Consider the following 24,069-nt stretch of genomic DNA (forward strand, 5'->3'; position numbering starts at 1 on the left):
TGCAGCACTTATACCGCAGCTCGAGGACCATTGTGCTCCCCGAGGAGACTCACGGGAACAGCTCACCTGTACGGAGGCAACCTGGCGACCCGCACCTGGTGCACTGCCCCGGGACTCGCGAGTGTGCGCATTATACGCAGTTCCCGTGCACGTCGGCCGACGTCCCGCGTGTCTGCGTCGCGCGTTTTCGTATACCTATATTACGTCTCCTTTATTTTTGTTACGCGCATCAGTAACCCCGCGCGTTGGTATTAAGACCGATTACACCGTGAGAAGTTAAGCCTCCGCATAAATATATTTATGTATATCCCGTACGCGTTGCTGCATCGCCTCCGTGCCTACTACGAGTATACGTAGGTACCTACCTCTGAATCCCTGCGTGCTCAGGCGTGTCACATGTATGTAATATACGTTCGGCGTGCGGGGGAATTCGTACGATCGTCTCTCATTCAAATTGCGGTGTGTGGATGTATGCTGCAACAGTGTCTGGCTTTGGCGCAAATCGCCTCGAGCTTTCCGAGGGGTACCGAGGTGAAGTTGTCCGTCCTGTTACTGTATCCTCTGACCGCAACAGTGTTGCACTTTCTAGATCACAGGGAAATTTCAGTCGGAGCTCGCATTTTCGAAATCGTGTGTAGGTACCTTTGGATACACTAGAGCTGAAAGAATCCACCCTAAGCTTGATACTGGCAGAATTTAAACCATCCTGTTTGTGAAAACTGGGTGGAAAGAATTTTTTTTTTTTTCTGTTTCTATTCTCAAATATTGTATTTCGTTTATTTTCAGACACTAAACGAAGTGTTACCCCTGCAACAGTGAGAAGATTATCGACCGAATTGAGCGTACCTGCTTGACTTTTTTTTCCAGTGCACCGCACGACGTAGAATTAAAACGTGAGTGAATTCATAATTGATCGAACCTATACTTTCGTTCATCCGTATCACATTCGGAGATCGGAATCTAAGTAGAAAATCTATGATCCAGAGATAAATATATTGTGTAATAATAAGTAAGGTTATGTATTAGAGTAAAGGAAAAATATGTCCAAGTAAAAGGGACCGAAGCATGGCTAGAGGGCGCACTACTCCGAGTCTGTGGGAACGGAGGACGTTTCCTATCCTCCCTCCTCCCCCCCCCCCCCCCCCCTCTCCCAATCCTCTCTCGCTTCTCCTCGCTGTAGGTCCCGATGAGGACCTGTTCTGGCCCACTAGGCCCGGCGAACGCCAAAGAAAGGGCATCGCCTCGCCTCGCCTCGTCTGGTATCGCCTCGACTTGGCGTGGCTCGCATGCGTGTATATATGTATATAGAAGGAGGACCCCGCTGCTAAATGAGCTGTAATAGGGACCCCCGCTGACCCCTCGAGCCGTGGGCCCCGCCGCCACTCATTCTGGGCCCCCGGGGCATGATAGGGGTATTCAAAATCTCCCGCTCGCTCGAGCGACGTGAGCCGAGCGATGAGATTAAGAGATGGTCCGGCCGTACGCGCTACACGAGAGACAATTTAGTCAATTAAATAATTAATATATCAATTAACCCAACGGAATGCCGTCTCTCTCTCGGTACAAGCCTCGAACGCGGCCTCGACTATTAACAAGCTGCAATGATAAGTTGGATTCCTCCTCTTTTCCCTCTTCTTACTCGAAGCCGTGCAGGTAGGAGATGAAGAAGCACCAGTCATATCACGTCGTTTTGATTTTCACCTCGCCGAAGGGTCGTTAAATTTTTCTCTCATCTCGTGCTTCTTTTTTCTTTCATTCTTTCATTCGTTCCTTCTTTTTTAAACTTCTTTTCCCAGTTCGTGTATCATATTATACGTATACCTGCCTTCCGCCCATTGCGGTTGAAAAATTTCCTTACTGCACGAGTCCTTTTCTTGCACCTCGTCAGGCACGACGAATGTGCCGCCGGAATTTGACGCTAGAGCGTAAAGAAGCTTGTACGTTGTAATTTTTTGGTGTAGTTAAGTATAAGAGAGAATTAGTATCGGTTTAATTAGAGGCAGTTAATTGTCCGGTATAGCTTAACCGCGGGGAATGAAATACCCGCTCCGAATCGCATTCCTCGGTGTCGTAAAATTGAGCTAATTGCATCGGTGTCCCCCCGTCGAAGCTAACAAGCCTCACCGTCAACCTGCGATCCAAAAATGAGAGAGAGAGAGAGAGAGAGAGAGAGAGAGAGAGAGAGAGGGAGTGAACAGAGAGTGGGGGGAGACTGAGAGGGCCGAGGAACGGAAAATGAGAGGAAGAAGCATAACAAACAATGTGAAACACTTGCGGCGGGGTGACGCGAGTTGTCACCCTTCGGTGGTCACGTGGTGCTGCATAACGGGGGTGTGGGCACCTCTACATATAGTGCCTACCTGGGTGCCCCGCGTGCATCTCTCGACGGCGCGGCGTTCCGGGTGAGTCGTGGCGATGCGGTATTCACGGCTTTGTCGTGTCGGCACAGATGAAAGAACGGTTCAAGCCACACGCCGCACGGCAAGCTTTTTCAATAGCCCACTACGCCACGGCGAGAGAGCGAGAGAGAGAGGGAGATAGAGAGAGAGGAACGCCTGGGTTCGACGGAAGAGAAGCAAAGCTCTACGGAAACCGTACGCCGAGATGCGGAGAGGCCCGAACGCGGGATGCTGCGAGCGCGCGAGTGGGCTACTGAGTGCCCCTCCAACAAAGGCTGACAATGGGACTTACTCGCCCATTATTGAGCCCTTACTTACACATCCAGGGGCGCATCACCTCTTGGCGTTTCGGATAATGTTGAAAAAAAGCAAACGACACGAAGAAAATAAATTGGGCGACCGGCCTGGAGAAGAGCTGCAGGCCTCCGTGTCGACCGTGGTAGACGCTGCACTCGACCCGGTATTTAAATACCTACCTTATAGCTGTTCTCAAACATTCAATACATTTTTTTTACTCCCTACTACCGGAAACACGTCGGGTCCGTTATGTGATCGATTATTCATTCGCCGTTTCTTACGCTGTGTTATTTACTTTCCTGAGAGGCATTGTTTGCTATTTATGTAGATGCCTCGGATACACTTGTTTCATTTCAGTAAGTTTAATTAAAAGTATTCAAAATCATTTCTTCGGGCCTTCCTAGTTCCACGACGAGAGATGAAACCTTCAGGGTATCGCGAAAATCTACGCTGATTGCTGAATTCAATTGTACTGACTGTAACGAGACACTGTCGAGTGATGATCACGGCTGCGTTGCAGACCAATTGACAGCGGGTAACGTCCTCGAAACGTCAGTGTAAAAGGAGAAACTATGCGATAAGAAAAGAAGAATTTCCTTACTGAAAACTTTATCGTTGGGTTTATTTTTTGCGTAAAAATATCGTTGTTCCTTTGTATACGTTCTTCTTATCGCAACTTTCTCAACGAATCAGAGTGCTGACCAAACGTCTGCGTAGGTTTTAAAGATTAAGTGGGTTGAAATTAGAATCTCCGGCAGCACAGGTATATTAGTCGAGAATGTGAAAAGTGTTACAACTGAGTCTGAAAGTGATTTTCAGTTTTAGGGACCCTGAAGAGTTCACAGCTTCCCAGGGTGCAGGGAAACGTCTCCGTTACAAAATACCAAAGCCTCCGAGCCGAACTGGATAAGATGAAGGTGGTATGGCAGTTTAGATAAGAGGCGGGGCCCACCCTTCCCCGCTCATTCGTACCTCGACCGCGTTTCGACGCTTCGTGACACGCTGCTCAAGCATGACGCACGTGAGTAATTCGTCCAACCTGCCGGCACCCCGGAGGTGGAAGGATAATCAAGTCCCGCGGCATACCCGGTGCACTGCTTCCGCTGGATCACGCTTAGGACCTCGGCGCGTCGTTCCTCCGGACCGAAAGGCAACTCGAGGTTGCGAAGAGGCGAAATACGATAATCGTACGAGTGTACATCGTGGTGGATCGGCGCATGCCCAGAGCCGCGTTATCGTAGTCGCAAGAGACTAGAGCCCGGTCGTTTCTCTCGTCTCCGCGTCTAGCCGCGAAGCTGTTACGAGACCCGCGAACGGTGCCTCCTGGGCTCGCGGTCTCGCGGCCTCTTCTCCGCGTTCACAGCATCCCGCCGACTCTCGTGGACCATAAGAGGGGCTTGGTGCGGTCTTTTGCCGCGACGTGGCGCTCACCTGCCTCGCCGCAGTCTTAAGGTGGACCGTTGCTCAGCAAGAATCAGCCGCTTACTTCTGCCGGTCCTTTCCCATACTCTTACCTTTCGATACATCTTCGCGGCATTTAAAGTAATCTCCGAGATTGGGCAACCGCACGTTACCTTCGCACTCGGTTCGTCCGCGACGCATCCTCGTGGTGATCCTCATCCCTTCATGGATTATCCACCTGGAACCGGCGACGAGGCGATCGATTGATCGTCGAGGAGAGTACCTACCTGTCACACCGGCGAAGATCCACCTGCTCCAGGGGTAGTTGATTCCGGACCTGGAAGTTCCGATCGGCAGCTGAGGTAGCTCGAGCCGATTTCATCAAAGTGGTGGGGATTCTATGGTGGGTTTCATAGTGGGGGTAACGGAAGACCGAAAGATCCGGGTGACACAGTTCTGCAGGCCGCTTCGCGTGTCAAGTTTTCCAGTTTTTTAACGCAACGGCTTTACCGTCGCATTCAAACTAGCCTCAAAAACTTCGCGATCGAATTAAATCGTCCCTACCGCTTTCCGCTGACTCGCCGTTCTCGGAGTTCCAACAGAGTGCTTCGTCAATTTGTCGTCGTTCCTCCTTCTCAGCTGTCTCTCCATCTCCCTTCTTCTCTACGTATTAAAAAACGGACCTTGCAGAGGAGTATAAACTTTGAGTGATGTTCGTCAAAATGAAGATAAAGTGAATCAACGATAAAAGAATGACGGAGGTACATCGATATGGGTTGCCGGTTATCGACACAGCTTGAGGGACCTTTCTACCGATAATCCTGTGCCGAAGTGCGCGACGATTTTTCAAAAACGTGTAAACATTTTACAAACTTGCAAAAGAGCTGGAATCATCGATTCGATTGGGGATGCGGAGTGACTAGCGATACAAGCGAATATACAAATAAAAAACACGAAGAGCGAAAAGTCAACGCAGGTAGATGCCGATGCTGTTATAGAATCGAGGTGAATTAGGAGAAACGCGTTATTCGGTGAGGGATTTTTTGCCTCGGAGAAGATCTCCGAGTCTATCTCAGGGAATGGAGATGCGTACCGTCCTGGTGGCGATTTGCCTGTTACTCGTTACTCCGATCACCGGATCTCTTTGGTGAGTCCCTCATCCTGATTTTAAAGTTTATTAAACATCTAGAGGCTCGAACCCTCTTTCCCGTATAATTTATTTTCTAAGTGCTAAGCTTGCTCGATCCACTAGAAGCGTGTGAGGATATTTTCGGTATAAAGAAATAGCGAAAAATCCGTACATTACCGATTTCTTGTTTTCATTTCTGTTTTGCGAATAAGACCTTTTCGAAACTTCAAAACTCGGAATTCATGGGATTCGGAGCATAACCTAGGCTACGCTGGACCGTATATATCGATAACATCTCTTCGTAAATAAAGCTGTCAGTCCGGATGAGACTAATGGCTTGTGCTCTGTCCTGAAATCTCTCGATTCTATTACTGAAATTTTTTCCCCACTCTTTGTTGGATCAAGGCGGAGCCATGTTTTTGTAAATCGCAACTATAAAATCGCGTGCTTGCAAAAAAATAATAAACCCTGTATCGTGGACAGTGGATCAAAGTGGATTCATAGCTCTTCGCGAAGAGTTTCGATTTCTGTATAATAATTCGGACCAATGAAGACAGTATTCAGACCATGGACATATGGTAATTTGCATAGATCTTGTACTATCAATCCTTTTTTGGAGCACAATGCGAACGATCTTCGCTCACATTTTTTCTGCTTTTAGCGACGTGAACGAGTTCTCTTAAAAGCGTGACCGTAAACGATGGCTCAAACTCACTTAACAGTGGACACAAACGGAAGTAAATTAGTGCGGTGAATGGTTGAGCAATAGTGGAACTTGAGGCTTAAAAAAGTAAAAGTAAAAGAGTCAAGTGGCGTTGCATGGGCCTGGTAACACATGATAGCCATAAAGAGAGGGTGAAAACAAACAGAAGTCATCTGTAATGCATATAGGCTTAAGTTTGTTGCGTTCTGCTCTCTCCGCCCTTCTCGCCTTCGTAAACAGGCCTAGGTGTGAGAAAATGACTTTGACTCAAATTGCGCGTCCACCAAATTTCATTGGTAACATAACAAACAATTCCTCGTCACGTTTTAATCGATTCTTTGCTGGCGAGTTACACGTTGCAGGTACGATCACCGAGAACCTTGCAAAACTGCATAAGACTCGGCCGCGAGAAGCGTCAGCCTCCTATCTTTGTCGTAAATAAAAGAGTCAGCTCTTGCTCGTCAGGGTTCTCTGCTCCCGTTAAGTTTGTCAATATTTGGAGTCAGATAACATCAGGGTTCTTATCGCGCCTGTCACGAGACAAGTTCCCGCGAGAATCTCGAAAATTCACGAATAAAACAACAACAATGACTGTCAACGAAAGGTACGAGTAAAAAACGGATAATGAAATATAGAGTCAAATCTGTACCCACATCTTTGGTATTGCCGCACGGAATCTAAACTGCGTTCGTATTATCAAAGGATGACGAATATTTTGACCCGATTTTCGGATTTGAGGAAAGAACAATTCGAGCTTCGAGTCTAATTTAAGGGTACATAAGAAGTCCTTTGTGGTTGGTAATTTTCAATTCGGTCCTGGCCGCGTTCTCCTTCGCGTTTCTGGACGCGGAGGATGAGCGTATGGTCGGATCAGCGGAGGATAGTTGGCGATTACCTCTGGACCGGATTCTTTTCCTCGGCTGGCATTCTCTCGTTTTTTCGCGAATCGCCGCACCTCCGTCTCTCCGTGGCAAGAGCAATAGGAGCAAAAGAGAGACAGAGAAGGAGGGCGGACAATGGTCTCTCCGTCGCGTCACCAAGTGTCCCGTAAATCTCCGGCATCGCGTATAATTTGTTCCCCCGACACACGCCGACCGCTCCCGTAGCGGAGACGGGAGAGAAAGAGAGAGAGAGAGAGAGAGCCCAACGGTCATCGACTACGCCACGGCTACTGGCTGATCGCAAGCTGGAATTCCGTATAACCGAACGAGATACCTACTTATACACACACGAGCTGAAATTGTCGGGCGTATTCAGATTGAAGAGGAGAAAAAGTCCCCCTGCTAGTTCGGGTCAGCGTTTTTCGCCGCGTCGAAGGCAAACTACCGACTACTCGGCGATAAGACGTCCTTGGGGAGACGAACGATGCTCGCTATTGGTTCGGGCGTGGTTCAGATTCCCTTGTCCAAAGACCATCGTCCTACGGTAAAACGGCGTTGAGCCGCGTAGCTTTGCGCCGGTTCTTTCGGGCCCCGCGGACGCGATAACAAATCCTTGCCGTGGTTACCGGAGGCGATATACCGAGATTGCTCGGTGGGGCACCATCGTGAAGTTAACCAATGAGCCACGGTGGGCAGTCCACCGAGTCCCGGACGATCCGGGTCGCCTTCCGAGTCCGCCCTGGTTGGTATGGTCCGCGAGGAGTGGAGGTCCTCCTCCCACCTCCCGCGGGAATCGACGCCGCTTGTTTGCTCACCTGAATACCTGATACCCCCCCGGGCCCCGAGTAATCCTAGCCACTTCGGCTCGCTCGGAGTGTCGCCGAGCTCTTGATCCACCGGCGGATCGACACGCGCACGGCACGCCGATCGACGCTCGGTGGTTTCACTCTTCGTCGTCCGGTCGATCGTTATCGTCCTTCTTTCCCCCGCGTAGATATCGAGGAATTTTCATTCCATGGGCTCGTGAGGGGGGCTCTTTTCGAGCACGGCTCGAGTGGTTCCGCCCGAAAGTAGGTACGATAATCCCCGCGACGAATGATGATCGGGCAAACATTGTTTGTGTGCCAACGCAAACAGGGATACGTAGGTGTACGAGTACTTGGCTAGGCAGGTATAATCGCGCTTCTGACTCGAGCACGCGGCGCTGCAGCAGCGAGGTACGTCCGTCGACGGTCTCTTCTTCGCGTATTAAATATAGGTGCGGGCGTAGCTACACGCACCTTGATCACTCCCGCATTTCTGGACGAATATAACCCAGGAAGGAACGCCCGCCGGCTGAAGACCCCGTGGTCAACGAGTCCCATTAATCTCAGGCTAGATTTCAGATCGGTTTCTCTGATCCCACAGCTGCTCGAAGCTTTTCACTAGGCATACGATTAATACGCGCATGGATGGCGCACCGGCCGCAGTTACCGACTCGGTACAAAGTGGCTGCTAATTGCAACGAAGCTACGAAAGTGGCGGTAAAGAGGGCAAGGAACTCCCTAAGCTTCGGGCCTCACTTCGGTCTACTCGCGTTACCAAAAAGAGGCGACGCACCGCGACCGCGGCGGCACGCAGGGGTAGTTCGAAAAAACATTAAGCCGCATTAGCACGCTCCCATTGCTCTGCCGCGTCCGTAACAAATCCACCTATGGTGACTCGGTCTGCTCCGCTCGGTTCCAGGCCCCCGCGGGGGCCCGCGGACCCGCAGGACCCACGGGGACCTACGGGGGGCCCTGTAAATCAAGCACGAGGTACGCCTCGGCCCGACCGCCTGTTACACACCCGGTTAAACCCGCGGTTTGTTCCAGCGCTCTCGATTCCTTATCCCGTCCTGGTAGCTGATACGCGTGTCATTGCTGGCTCGACCGACAGCCTCGGCTGGTCTCCTATTGTGACAGGATCGAAGTGGAAATATCGCAATCGGTGCAGGGGACGGCTGACGAGTCACTCTGCTTACCAGGGAAATTAACCGGCGCAGCCGCGATTCTTACCCCCTTACGATTCCGCTTCTCCAGAGGTCCTCGGGGACACCGAGGAACGCCGAGGCGTAACACGATCGTTGAAAAATTTCCTCCCACATCGACAACATTCTCGCGACTTGTTTCCTCGGAGATGTCCTACTCCCGCAGAGTCCTGGACTCGGTCGCTAAGATTCCCCTCGCGTGTTCAACGCGTGTCCCATTCCTTTTTGGATTTTTATACACACGAGTTGAAACGTCTCCCGCACCACTGCCGAGGATAGGAACGCCTTGTTCCTGGCATATTCGAAGCGACTTTCTCGAGAAGAATAATACCCGGCGATGCCTTTTCCTTTTTCTATCCTGCAATCCTCGCGGATTTTCGCATTCGGGTACGGACGGTGAACTTCGTTCGTACGTGTGCAGCTCGAACCGTGCCGGTGGGTAACAGGTCCAGTTCCTGAAGAGAAGAGCTTCTTCGCCAGACAGCGTGGAGCTCTACGCCTCGAAAAGAATGCCGTGCGTCTAATGACGTGATAAATCTGATCCTAAGTCAGACCGTAGAGAAAGGGAGAGCTGTAGAGAGAATCTTCTTCGTGAGTCTTGCCCACGATTCTCAGCGACAGGTTCGCGTTGAGTGGGATGAGATGATTCGAAATGATTGAAAAAAAATTTATCTGCATTTCGTTTTATTATTGGACGTATTTTTATTGCCGAGTAAAGTTTATTCCGGTTTCGCGATCGGCACGGAATATATTGAATCGTTCGCTCGTGTAGATCGTACGCGAAGGTACAGAGGTGGACCGGTGCGATAGCGTGACGGTGTTGCAGTACTACGCGCGTTGAATAGAATTAGCAGCCATATTTCGCTTTGTGTTTACGAGGACGTCGTAATTTCATAATTTTATGATCTCGTGCATTGTATCGGTGGCTTCTTAGGTTTATTTGATCACGAGAGGGTTGCCTATGCGAGGGCCAACTCCTCCGAGGCAAACAGTCGTGAAATACGTGCACCAACTCGGCTCACCCTCCTCTCTGCCAACAGCTTAACATAATATACACTGGTGCCCGTAACTTTAACGCAAACGTGACTGTTATGTCAGTCGTTACATGTTCTCGGAAACTGTGAGTGGCGCTGATGCATTCCTAGCTCGTAACGGGAGAGAGCGAGATAGCGAGAGAAAAAGAGAGAGAGAGAGAGGAACAGAAAGAGACTTATACTTCTTCAAACACTTTGCCTTGTTTCGTAATCACCCATCGTCAATTGACGTGATAAATCATTCAACTCAATCGTATAAAGTACAATTCAATCCACCCGACGCTTTAATTTTTTTCCTCTCACTTTTCGGTTTTCATTTGTTATTTCAAATTTTCAACCCGGACCTTGACGAGGAAAAAATACTGGAAAGGAGGAGAATAATAATAATAATAATAATAATGATAATAATAATAACAACAACAACAATGATAATTTATTTCATTTTACCATTGGTAAGGCTTGCTCTTGGATTTTTGTAAAATGTATTTTTCATCTCTTCATCATCTCCAAGATATAGGATAAAATTGGGTTACGCTTATCACCGGTGTATAAGTGAGGCGAGTGCGATTAGAGAAAATAAATAAATATTCGAATCTACAAACCATTAAATTATATTTCAGTAACCGCTTCGCGGATGTGCAAGGCTGACGACGTCAGTCAGCACTCAAACTGTGGCAACACCAGTTCAGTACATATACAAACAGATTTTATTACGCCTAATTTTGATCACTCACCACGGAGTTTGTGTATTCGGTCATACATATATATCTATATTTTCCGTACTTTTTCTCCTCCCCCCATGATTTCGTCCAACTTTATACGCTCTTCGCTCTGTCAAATAACTATTGAATTTAATTATCCACTGGAACATTTCCCTCCAATTTCAAACAGTCAGTTGTTCTTTAATATGTATCGAAATATCTGGGAATCCTTAAAAATTGGATGAACGAAAATTTTCACGATCATGTCACTTATTTTTTACTTCTGGTACTTCGATGAATTTTTATTTTTTCATTTCGTTGTATGCTTTTTTTTTGTCAACGAATTTCGAGCATCGAACACTGTGGTTTCCGACATTTTACCCCGTACTGTGTATTTCGTAGTTGTGTGGGCGAAAAAGTAACAAGTTTGCGGCGAGCGAATATATAAATCACAACGTTGGATCAGACAGTTTCTCCCCTGGTAGTACAGAGACACAACATCTTGCGGATATTTGGCGACCGCTTAATCTCTCTTTCTCATCCGTTCTCCTTCTCTTGATCCGCCTGTCCCTCAGGCTTCTTTTACTTTTCATTTCCCTGAGATACGACCTCGCCTAAATACGCGACGACGCCTAGTCGCAAATGCTGCTACATGTCGCTCGCCAGATTTGTGGCTTCCCTAAATTATTTTCAACTGAGTTACGTTCTCGCGGTAGCTCAAGGGTCGCCCTGTTTTCTTTGCCCTTGGAAAGTTCAAGCCAAGGTGAACGTGGGAGATATGTACAGACTCAAGAAAGTAGCATTTCACCCAGAACATAGCTTGATGTTAATTTTCTTCCCAAAACATTCCTTACGATTGGTTCAATTTCATTTTCAGGGTCGCCGGAAGTCAGGTCGTAATGGACCCGATGCTGGTGTGTAAAAAAACGCGAAGACTGAAGGGCAAGCTGGCCGACATTTGTCGGAAGGAGCCAGCGCTGCTGAAAGAAATTGTGAAGGGGGTTCAAGTTGGCACCAGGGAATGTCAGCATCAGTTCAGAAACAGAAGGTGGAACTGCACGACGGTCAGGCGTTCCCTCAGGAAAATTTTACTTCGAGGTAAGCTGCGAAAGAGATAGTTTTTAAAAAAATCCTAGGAATCTTAGGGGACACACACACACACACACATTTCTTTCTCTCCCTCTATGCGTCGCGAAGTTCACGGTTCCACAAATTTTCGAGACGATCAAAGTGACATTGATATTCGATATCTTCTTTCTCGTTCTGTTCTTGCTTCAAAAAAAAAACAAAAAGATGAAAAAGAAGAAGGCAAAGGCAACGGAAAAAAGAGATACATAGAGAAAAAGAGAACGAAGAAGAAAAAAGGAGCGGCGTGTCGTCGCGCTGGTAGGTAATCCGCACCGATCAGCCATAAAATCGACCAGGATTGTTCCGGAAAAGACTAAAGGGTCCCTCGAGGCTCGGCGTGATCCTCCGGCAGAAGTTCGTAGGTAGCACTTGGGGTTTAACGCCCATGTTCACCTTATCGGTACACGCAGCCCCTCAATTAGGGGATGCTGCGTGCGGAGAGGTCGGATCAGCGGAGGACCACACAGCAGGAGCTACCTGACCCTATCGGTGGATCGGGCCCATAAAAATTAAACGCAGCCAGATAAATAAACGTCAATAGGGAATTGAGATAGGCGTCAAGACCCGAAAGGGAAAAAGAAAGGAAAGGAAACTGAACGAAACAGTGAGAGAAAGAGAGAGAGGGAAAATGAGGGGGGGATCCACCTAAATTTTGTCGGAATTTCTACCTCAAGTTTTTTACTTCAGATAAAGCTTAATCTATAGCTGTCTCTGTCAATTTTTAAAGGCTCCTTTACAGCAACCTCGATTCTGGCTGAAATAAGAAAAGTCCCACTACCTACTATGTCATGTAACGACTACAGTTAGGTTTGGAATTCTTTTCAGCCGGTAGAAAAATTTGGGTAATCGAGATCGGACAAGGAATCAATTAATAATTAATCGGTGCCTTCGATCGTCGGGTAATCCGATCTTCGGTAAATCTTCATTGCTGGCTCTTCCGTAGCCGTATGCGGAGCTCTCGTATTTTATTTTTCAAGTTCGAAATGCATACCTACCTGCAGTGCAACTTGTTACCTTGTTGACAGCGCTCCGTGGGAAGTCCTTCGTAAAATATATGACACCCGGTACCGAGCACCCCCTGTTGACTGGACAGATGTCTTCGTGATCTGGTGAAAAAAGGGACACGGCGTAAAACGGCATTGCTTTCGTCTGATAATCTGCAGGGGAAGAAATGTTGGATGTTCGATTTACATTTTTCAGCAAACGTTGAAAAAAATTCATCAACAGGCATGTCGCTTGGTCAAAATTTAACAGAGACTTGTTTTGCACCGACCTTTCAATCGCGCGTGGTATCTTACCGTTGAAAAGAAAAACTTTTTTTCCCTCTGTCAGGCCCGGCGTAAAATTATGGCTTTCCAATGACGCGTAATCTGCCGTATTGTCTCGTTTATGAGGTGTCGCAGGGGCGACGCAAGCTCGACCAGTGGCCAGGTGGAGGATGGTCTTCACAAAGGTTCGCGTAGTGACCCTTAGTTCCCGAATCGTCAGCAGACCAATGCCACCCCACCGAGGGTCGTATTTTAACGCGAACGCCCCTAGGGTGACTCGAAATTGGTCATAATGTTGACAGCCAGTCATGACGACTGCGACCCGGACCTCGAGCTACCGTATTCGACTTTTCTCAGTCGCAATTGCCTCCGTCAGTGCAGTACAACAGCGAAAGATGAGTAAAAAAATTAGTTTCGTGTTATTCGTAACGAAAGTTGATCGAAGGAACGAGATTCGGAGCTCCGATTGCCGGTAATACATTACACGGTGTAACCGGGATTCGGTTTGTTTGAAGGATAATCATTATATCCCTGTCCACGCGTACGTATTCGGTCGATTATTTAGCCGTGATATCTGATCACGAATAGCGGGTATCTTAAGGGCTTTAATTAGGGGAACACATTGCCACTAATATCTGACGGACAATGTCAATCTGTCAGGTGGTACTAAAAGGAAAGGGATATCTGATAGGTACACGCGATCCGAGATTTAGATGTTGAGCCTGATGAGCCGGAATCAACCCAACCTCGCCCCTTTCCCTCTTCCTCGCCCACTCTCACTCGTCCCCTAAAAGTTATCCAGAGAATTGGTAGGAATTCCGAGTCTAAATTAAAATTTATTCCGCTTCCCTCTTAATCCTCAGATAAGGACTAATCGAGGTTCTGCTCCTGAGTTAGGGTAGACCTTTTTCAGCCGTGCACGGTGCATATGTTTCAAACTTCTGAATGCATCCTATATAGGATGAAATCACGTTTTATGAATTTGTTAGGGTTAATTCCATCGTCACTATTATTATTTTCTTTTTCCTTCCCGGTCCCTGCTCACTCCTTTTAATCCTTATTTCGCCCAACGTTCAGTGCTATTATTTGTTCCAAGATTTATTCCCACGTCGTACGTCATTCGGCGAATTCCCAGTCTTCCGATAGCTTCAAATTGAAAAATGATTTTACCCCTTGTAGTTTTTTTTCTTTTTCTTCTTTTTCATAACTGCTAACGAATCGAAAACACTGCCCCTTAAATTGCGAACGATCCCATGTCACAAGCAGGGTATTCGTGCGAAAAATATATGCATAGGATTATTGTACGGCGGTCGATGAGATGAGCGTTAATATCTGTTTGTCGTTCGCGTTGAGTCGTCTTCGTGATCGTCGGCTGCAGCGAGCTGCGGGTTGCGCCGTGAATGCATACAAACGTATTAGTTAACACCCGTGGAGGGAAAACACTTAGCACGGGTTCGCTAACGGTTGCCGGGTTCGCGTCCGGCCATAAGTTCTTATTACCACACGTCACCTGGCGCAGCAGTTCTATCAGATGCAACGAAGAGCCGACGTTGTGCCATCGGCCTCAGGATAAGGCGTACGGAGCGGAATTTATACGGCTTATAAATTCCATTGAAAGTATTATCTCGGAGCCTCGTCCGATAGCCGCGTGATTTCGATAACAGACGCCCCTTTTCTCAAACGGTGAATATTAGTGCACGCTTACGATAAAAGGTACCTACGTGGAGGGTAAAATGCTTAGCGGATAACTGTGAAAGCCGTGCCAATGATGTAGTGTATGAAAATATTACGCGGGAGAATTACGTCGGGGGTTGTTGAGTTCATTTGTTAATTAATTCGTTGATTCGTTAACCGTTGGAGATTTCCGCCGCAGCTGGGGTTTAACCACGCGCCGCTCCGTGGATCTTTAGTTTTATTTCGGACCGCGTTATATCTCCACCTGTATCTTGGTACCTATACTTTTAAAAAGTATTCCGAACCCGGCAAGGTCTCCGGGTCTATCAGCTTCTCGGTCTCTCCGCTAACGATGTTCTCTCGGCAAGGTTTACTGCGAAATAATGTCAGAGCCTCTGGTTACGAGGGACTTGGCTTAATTTGTCCCCCTTATTAGAGATACGTTCGAATGGATGTGAAAGAATACGTGGGTCCTTGTCGGTAATTTGCAAGGACCACCGGGTTCCGCCACCGGCATTTATTACGTTTAAACTTCAATTTTTATGTCCTTAGATATCGGCTTATGTCCCCTGTTTACATATAAGTGCAGTAATTTCAGGTCGGCCAGCGATCCCCGTTCCGCGTCCTTACGCGGAGAAAATCAAATTCCCTCATACCGCACGGCGCAATTACCTCCCGGGCACCGAAAATTCTTGGTTTTCATTCCGCCGGGAGGAAGCTGCGCTCTCTTAAGAAGCGCCCGTCGCCGGAGCCGAACCGCGTCGCGGGGAACGAACCTCTCCTTGGGCTCGAGTCGGGCGACGGTGAGTTGCGGGGGTGGGCGAGGAGGGCGCCTCCTTGGATCTGTCGGGGCGATGCATTCAAATGTCAGCGTTCCCAGACCGGACTCAACGCCGAAGAGTAACAGATCTGTCCACCGCCTTCGGTGCAGTAAAAGTTAAGTTAAAGTACGGTAGCCCCGGTACAATAAACGTAAGGGACACTAAACTGTTTGCTGTTGTCAATCCTTTGTGGTTCCAAGGGACACGGCGATGTACCGGCAATGTATCTCCGATGTTACTCACCCCCGATCTTTTGCCCGGGAGCATTCCACGCCGCGCGGATCACCGGGGGTACAATCCTCCTCAAAATGACCCCGCGGAAAACGCGGCTATTTTTCATATCTTCGTTTCAGTTGCGGAGCGTCGACGAGCTTGATCTGTACGCGATTATCTCGTGCACGGGGCGCGTGCAGCGGCGAATCGCGGTTCCTGCAGAATGGGGAAAGAATCCTGAGCAGTGCTTTCCGTTTGAAAAATGACGACAGAATGCTTAGAATTGCGAACATTCACAATTCCATCTCAGCAGTAATTACCGAGGTATTCCTGCGGCCGCACCGCCGCGGTGCTCGCGTCTCTCTTCGCTCGTTCGCGATGGAGACGGCTGCGGGTCTTACCCGGATGAGAAATTCCATCGCGATCCGCGAATCATTGCCGGATGCATAAAAATTGCTGGGTATTCGAAGAGGGGCGATGGGGAGGGTGGAAAATAAAGTGTATTAACAGGTCGGGGAGGAGAAAACAAGAGAGTGAAAAAAATCGGGAACAAGCCACACTTGGTCATTGCTGCCTGCGGGATTTTTATCACTCGGTCATTCTCATCGCGGAGGTATTCATGCGTCCAGTTAGTATTTATTGGAAATGGTCGGTGAGGCCGCGACTCGGATCGTACAGAAATAGCCTCTTCGCTCGCTATTCTCTCGTTTAGCTTTCGTTGAATGTATTCCCATCGAACGATTTGCGCGCTTTATGTCGCCAGATAAGAGATAACCACGCGAAGAAAGGTCCGGCCGCTCGATCTCATTGTCAAATAAACTACAATCGCTTGCTTTTTAATTTCCCCCAACAGAGGCGGAGACAACGTGAAACGAAACACACGCCGCGGAGAAAAATCACTTTCTCGCTTTCTCTCCTCGGCTCCTTTCACCGCGAGCAAAATTATGCATCACTCGGTCAATCGATGAGGACATCCTCGCTGTATAATAATCTATCGGCAAGAAGTTAGCTACGCTATGGTGTCCGATAAATCTAGGCTCTCGAAACGTATTGCCGCCGCGGCACGCAGCGCGCTCAATACCATTTACGTCAGCGGCGGTAAATCCGCAAGACCGCAGCTTACAGACGTTTAACTATATGGTCTAAGTAAGCATGGCTATTGCGTAATCGGTGATCGATTAATTGGCCAGAGATTAACGAATGCGAGTGCTTTCCTGACTCCCTCCATAAATCACTCGATCGTGAACGTCCCCTGCACCCTCCGGCCGCTGCACCGTTGCAACCTGCCGCAGTGCGCAATGCCATCATGCGTGAACGTCGTATAATTCTCCACCGTAGAGGCAACGCTCGCTGGTATTAAACCTCGTTCCTTATTCGATCGTAATTCCAAGGTGAAGACGCCAAAGTCTCGAGCTAAAGAAACCACGGGGGAGGGGGATTCGGAAATAAGTATTACCCTCTGGTGCGTAGGTACGCGAATCTGGTAGAATGTTGATAATTGGCTCGAAGTATCCGACGCACCTGGCTGCAACCTGCACTGCCGCGATAACGATCCTCGCCTGTCTAATTGATCCGAAGTGATTCAAAGCCACCGATAATGTTCACGTAACAGATACACGCGCGGGACTCGATCCTCGGTTAACCTGACGCATCGTGATCATCCTCTTCGCGGTCCGCCGGCAGCTTGAGCCGTAAGCCCGCACGCCGCACGAATACGAGTGCAGAGGATCGCACTGGCTGGGATCGGGACGGTCTATTTTGCATTCGGAGTACGTATGTTACGCCGATCCAGAGCGAGGTGACTGAGGGAACTCGGTGCTTTTTCGTCGTTGCAAGATGAAAGGAGCGCGGACAAGAAGGGCAGAAAAGTGCGTGTATCGCGGAATAATGGAGAAGGTAGCGGAGCCGGCTCGGCTCGTCTTTCTCCGGAGGCGAAACGACGCTTCCGTCACGGTTGGATCTAAGGAGCTGCTGATGATGGTGCTGCCGTCTTCTCTACTGCCTGCCTTCCCTTCGGACCTTTCGCTTTCCATATCAGATCAACTCGTATATAAGAGTATCGTATCGCTTAAATACACACTGAAAGGTGAGTTGATGCATCAGAAGATACGCGGGCGGTGGCAGCCAAGGTCCAGTCGCTACGTCGCTCCGTCGATTCGTGCTAAAGATACCCGGCTGGAATCCATGGGAACCACGGTGAACCGTGCTTAACGTGTATAACCCCTTCCCCGCCAGCCCTTAACCCCGCCTCACCTCCCTCGACCAACTTCCACGTGACTTAGCCTCGGCTTATTGCGTCCACGCAGAACTCCGCAATTCAGGAACATCGGATCGCGTCATGTCATCGTCGTCGTTTCTAGACCTGGTACCTACGCGTATCCGTAGGCCAGACGCGTGTGTTTCGTGGATTCGTAATGTCCGGTCCCGAGACTCGGAGAGCCATTCCGCTGATGTATTGCGGCCGTTCGAAGAGTGACGCAAACTCGAATCAGCTCCTGTACCACGACTACCGTGACGATGGATCTTTCGGGGAGATTTATACGTGAGACGGGCCTGCAGTCGTCTTTCCTGCAGACACAAGGTGGATACCGTAATTGGAGAAACATTCCACCTTGTATGAGTTAATTCCATCGATCGCACGGAGATATCGTGGCTCAGGGAAGGAGCGCGGAGCGAGATGGAAGGAGAGCGAGAGCGAGACAGAGAAAGAGGGAGAAAGAGAGAGAGAGACAGAGAGGGAGACGTAGAGAAAAGAAACGACGAAACAAAAACCAGAAAAAAGCAAACGGAGAGGGTAAAAGAGAAAGAACTCCTTCGTGATCGTTACTTACACACCCAGCCCGGTACCGGGCTCAAGATTTTGGTAATCGGCATCCGATTTGCAAAGCCCGGATGCTCGTCCGTACCACGGTAAGGGTAAAACTGTGTAATCTAGTGCGCTCACTGAAAGGGTACAGAGCTTGACGCATTGTGCGCTAATGATGGAGTGGTAACGTGACAGGTGAAATCCAATACGCTCCGGGTCCCACCCAGTGCACCCATGGTTGGACACGGCGGGCAAACGAAAGAACGAACGAAGGACCGGGTTCGGGTCTGGATTTGGGCTCGCATCGGTTGGCCACTGTGAGAGCGAGGACCGTGCGAGAGCTCCCAAGCGACCTTCCGTTTGAATTGTTTCGGATTGTGTAAGGAACTCGTATACCGAGTGAACAATATTCATTCGTCGACCTGCCGATATACGACGATAGTGCGACATAACCGAGCCTTGGAAGAGCGTCGCGCGTCTCGTCTGTCGCAAAAGCGATGTACTCGAGTGGCATTGTACTTGCAGGTCGGAGTGCCAAGCCCTGGATCCTGGTCGTCCTGGATCGCGTCACGGCTACGCCTGTGTACGAAGATACCGGAATCCTTTCTATATCCTTGGGTATATGTATACGGCGCCATGGTGTCAAGTACCTCGGAGTATCGGGCTTATCCCGAATATTTTCAATCGGTCGTTTATTTTGAACGTCGTATAACCGCCGATCGTTCTCTTCTTCTCTTTTCGTGCCAACATCTCATCTCACGAGTGACTCGGCGCTGCAATTAAATCCGGTTGTTTAACGTCCGCGTGATTACCCCCGAGACTGTCTTTGCATTCCTCGCCCTCGTGCACTCCTCGTTCGTACTACTCGGTAAGGGCTTTCGTACCCGGGAACAAATTCTCGGATCTGCCGGGTACATCCTCGCGAAGAAAATTGTGAGATTAATCTCATTACCGTCCGCAGCCGTCTCGGTTCATCTTTCTCTCTCGCCTCTGTTGCAAGCTGCCGTCTGCCTCCAGTGTACGGAGCAGAAGTCGAGGAATCGCCTCGAGAGAGGCCGGTTAATCGAGGGTTATTACGCACGCGGTTTATCACGACGCGTCAGATGCCTTGTTGCGCGGAAAGATATTAGAGTAAGATAGACATTAAATTACGCCTTGTATCGCTCCAGTACGGCCCAATAAAACCAGATCTCGCTCAAGCGGAGCCTAGGAGATCGGCGTATGGTAATTCACAACAAACTGCTTACCGTAATTAGTGTTATTCAGAGATGGCCTACATCGGCACGTGTTCGTTGTAAAAAGCCACCGTGAAGTACATAAACGTTGTAGCCACCCGGCGCGACGTCTTTAGACCCTGCAACTTCCTCCGCGATCTTTATCCCCCCCCCCCCCCCCCCCCCGATATCGTCTCACCTCGTCCCGTATAACGTGTAACCCACAGTCACGCGCATGGTTTCTAAACGCGAAAACGTCACGGCGAAATTAACTCAATTCGCAACCCACGGGTCGACGATTTTACGGGGCTTGAAATTTATACCGCGCCGGTGGCTAAGAGGAGGAAACTTTTCGATAGGTAATTGAAACTACATGTTGGTACGGGATTGACTCCCATCTGTTACCGCTGCAGGTCGATACAGTTAGAGGAGTTGATTGGCCGATCGGTACCCGGTCTGGACGGTCGGATCCTTCTCAAGCCCGGAGGGCAGCAATTAATTTATCCCCTTCATCGGCTCTCACAAGCTCTAATTGTCTTATCCGTTTAATGATGTGTAATCCGATTTGTTTTCGATCCATTCGATCTGATCTTTTAATCCTTCGGCGTTTATTTATTTAATTCACTCGATACACATCGATTCATCGCGTCAATATTAAACGCATCTCTGCCTTTGCATCTCTGATCCGGTTCCCACTCTCATCACCCAATAATACCCGATCTCGTGATATGAATCTCAGAGATTCATCTTGCAGTATTTAATTAATCATTCCTGGCTTCGATCACCGCGCATTGATTTATTACACGAGTGTATTTTACTTTCTCATTATCGTTATACTGCATATCCTTTTATTTTTAAGTGCAATCTAATTTCTTTTCTCCATCTTACGTTAGACACGAGAGAGACAGGTTTCATAAACGCCATCACGGCTGCTGGGATCACTCACGCTGTCACCAGGGCCTGCACCATGGGCCACCTCGTCGAGTGCTCGTGTGACAAAACTATCAGCAAAGGTAGGAGTAAGTATCGTTTCGCCACTTTCAAATTAAGCTTTTTTAACCTTCTCGTCACCTGTGTCATTCCAATCATGCAGACGGATTGAGTAAAGCTTCTACATTAATTTCAACCAAGGCAGCAAACGTGAAAGTTTTAGTCGCGGACTTAGTTCGTACACTTGTATCATTTAATTTGATGAAAATTAACAGGGTTTAAAATACGATCGGAAACTCATTACTCAAGAATCTGTATCAGACCTGCTTATTCTTAGAGACAATTGTGACGCTGTTGAAACGTTGCTGGCTGGCTGTAAGATCTGAAATAGCATCGTTGGTGAATCGTTTCACTTTGACTTTGGACTTGATCGTTGTTTCGGGAAAGACAGTTGAATAAAAACACCGTGTATGTCTCGTTTAACGGTGATCGCCTGTGCGCAGGAAATCGCGGTGGAAAAGCAGCAAGCCGAGCACCCGATCGAACCAAAAATCCTTTGGCGGAGGGTGAATGGGAGTGGGGCGGGTGCGGGGACAACGTGAATTTCGGTTTCAAAAAGTCCCGAGATTTCATGGACGCGCCGTACCGGAAACGCAGCGACATCAAGACGCTGGTGAAGCTGCACAACAACGACGCCGGTCGTCTGGTGAGTCGATCTCTCTCAAGCCGTCGACACCTCTTCCCGAACCTCTAAATCGAGAGTCCTTCCGTCATACCTCCAGCCCCCCTTCCCAGGTCGAAGTCATCTCACAGTCAGCCTACATTCTCTCGTTTCTCAGGCAGTGAAAAATTTCATGCGCACCGAGTGCAAGTGCCACGGTCTCTCGGGTTCGTGCACCGTTCGTACTTGCTGGAGGAAGATGCCCCCGTTTCGCGAGGTCGGCAATCGTCTTAAGGACTCGTTCGACGGGGCGGCAAAGGTGATACCGAGCAACGACGGTCACAGCTTTATAACCGAGGGTCCGACGATCAAGCCTCCCGGTCGTTTCGACCTCGTTTACAGCGAGGACTCGCCGGACTTTTGCAAGCCGAACAGGAAGACCGGCTCCCTCGGGACTCAGGGTAGGCAGTGCAACGCCACGAGCCCCGGCGTCGAGGGCTGCGAGCTTCTTTGTTGCGGTCGCGGTTACGACACGAAAGTCGTCAAGGAGAAGGTCAACTGTCATTGTAGGTTCAAGTGGTGCTGCGAAGTAACGTGCAACACGTGCGTCGTCAAAATGTCGGTAAACACGTGTCGTTGAACGAGGATCTCGGTCTCCAGGTTCATCTGACCCGTGTTTCAGAGAGTGACGAAAGAGGAAAGAAAAAAGAAAAATCAATACATAGAAAATAAAAATAAGAAAGAATAATGTCGATTCTTCTTCCGATCGTTCTCAGGAAACCTCGTCGCGTCATTTCCTATCGTTTAATCAGCGTTTATAGACTCTGTTATTTTACTGTTAATACGCATGTCTCATTTCGCGTTTAACGTCACGATTAAATCGCACACAGGTAAGCATAATTCACCGGAAATTATACGTTGATAACACTTGGCCGTTCTGAACACTTCGAGGAGAGAGAAAATGAGGTGGGAAGAGAAGGCGAGGGGGGAGATAATCGATCTGTTTTTACGTACATGTACATCTTTTATTTGTAATTTGTATGTATAAATATATACCCACACACACATATATATATATACATATAATTTTGTCTTGCCATAATAATTATTGATCGTTGTGATGTATGTTCTATGTGATTAATTAGGTTATTATGTATAATGTGTATAAATTTCGGTCGTGTATCGTTCTGCCCGAAATTTGTCGGTCCCATCGCGAAGCATAGTCAATAAATTACAATAGTGTAAGAGATATGGTGAAGAAAAAATATCATTGCTATATTTTTTATTTCCTCTAAACAGGAAATCGTATTTCTATTTGATAAAATTCTTAGCTTCATATTCTAGCGCCTATTCCAGCTTCTCCGTATTTAATCGATGTATAATATTCAAGTATCGTCAGCATTCATCGAGCCGACTAACATTACATATTATCCGCTGCTATAGGTTGAATAATATATATTTAATGATTAATTGATGATAAATTTGCTTAGCTATGCTATAAAATATGTAGAAATCTGAGACTCAATAGCTGGTCTTCGTTCATTAATTGTATTACCATCAAGTGCCTTATAATGACAACAATATTTTCCTAACTATCCTCTGTACATAAGACTGATATATTAATCTGAAAAAATACAAAAATGAAAACATATTTAATCATTCGATCATCTTACTTACAGCGAATAATTCTACACTCTTTCTCACTGCTACATGTACTTAACAACTATTAGCGGAATTAATCCGCTAGCAAATACAAGAAAAAAAAAAAATGATAAATTCATTCACAAATTGAATTTGACGAGGGTATTCTGCGCCAAAGTTGGAGGTTAAAAGGTAAACGGCGCAGGTTTACTCGCATGTCTTGATGTGTGTGGAAGTCGTTAATTGGAATAACTTAGACGTTGAATGAGAAAGGAAATGAAAAATCGAAAAACCTGTTGATCGTTCTCAAGCCACATAGTTAAAAAATTTTATGACGGGCTACTATACACGGATACGTACGTCAATCCTTTATTTGACGAAGCCCTGCATTATGGCCATGCCCGTACAGCTATATCCGGCTTTACGGGGACGCGAAATTCCATTGTTGTAAAACTATTTAATAGGAGATGTAGAGAGTATTTTTTTCCTCGTTTTTCCCGACCAGACGTGCCGGCGAGGAACGCGGCCGGAGGTAACTCTTTTATAAAGTTAAATTACATCTAAAAGCTGTGTTTTACACAGGCCGTAAACTCTCCGCCTAATTCCTCGATCCTTACGCTTTTTTTTACAGCAAGATATAAACCTCGAAAACGATTTCCAGCCGCGCCCTAGCCCTTTTTATACCTTCCACGGTGTACGTATTAACACGTTACGGGCATGCCTTCACATCGCGACAAAGAAGCCAAACCTATTCATCTATCCAAACTCCCTCAACTTCGCATTAGAAACGAAGTTTATTCAACGAAATCGTCGATGCTACGCAGCCTCGTCGGTCGAAAGTCAAGCTTGAGATTTTGCACGCGGATTTCGAGAGGTGCAGTGATACTTCATCCCGCAGCGTCACGTTTTGCTGGGCTTCAACGATGCCGGAGGTAAGTCAATTCATTCTCAAACACACCCTCGAACGTCCTTACTTCGTGTAAACAAAGTCGTTCACTGGTACCTGACGACGATCATAACAACTCACTTTACGCAGCCTCGTCAGTCTTACGTCGCGTTCGGAACAATATACACGCGTTTCGGCAGGTGCAAAAGCTCTGATCTATTCGTATCTGCGATTATGCAGTCGTTGAACGAGTTACCGATCTTTCCAGTGATTC

The 24,069-nt window shown here is 48.0% G+C and overlaps 1 protein-coding gene across 2 annotated transcripts; it reads left to right on the forward strand.

The window, feature by feature from the left end:
• The first annotated feature begins 4,159 nt into the window (after window positions 1-4,159).
• LOC107217012 (protein Wnt-6-like) lies at window positions 4,160-22,919 on the forward strand. Of its 2 annotated transcripts, none has more exons than XM_015654360.2 (5): window positions 4,160-5,244; window positions 11,431-11,651; window positions 20,571-20,696; window positions 21,111-21,313; window positions 21,447-22,919. In XM_015654360.2, exons 1-5 carry the CDS (start codon window positions 5,177-5,179, stop codon window positions 21,906-21,908), a joined length of 1,080 nt encoding a protein of 359 aa, XP_015509846.2. In that variant the 5' UTR covers window positions 4,160-5,176; the 3' UTR covers window positions 21,909-22,919. The 2 variants fall into 2 exon arrangements, with proteins under 2 accessions (XP_015509846.2, XP_046586047.1); XM_046730091.1 differs by having other exon boundaries at window positions 20,571-20,690.
• The last annotated feature ends 1,150 nt before the right edge of the window (window positions 22,920-24,069 follow it).

The sequence above is a fragment of the Neodiprion lecontei genome, chromosome 2 (genome assembly GCF_021901455.1).
Source record: "Neodiprion lecontei isolate iyNeoLeco1 chromosome 2, iyNeoLeco1.1, whole genome shotgun sequence".
Classification (NCBI taxonomy): Eukaryota; Metazoa; Arthropoda; class Insecta; order Hymenoptera; family Diprionidae; genus Neodiprion; species Neodiprion lecontei.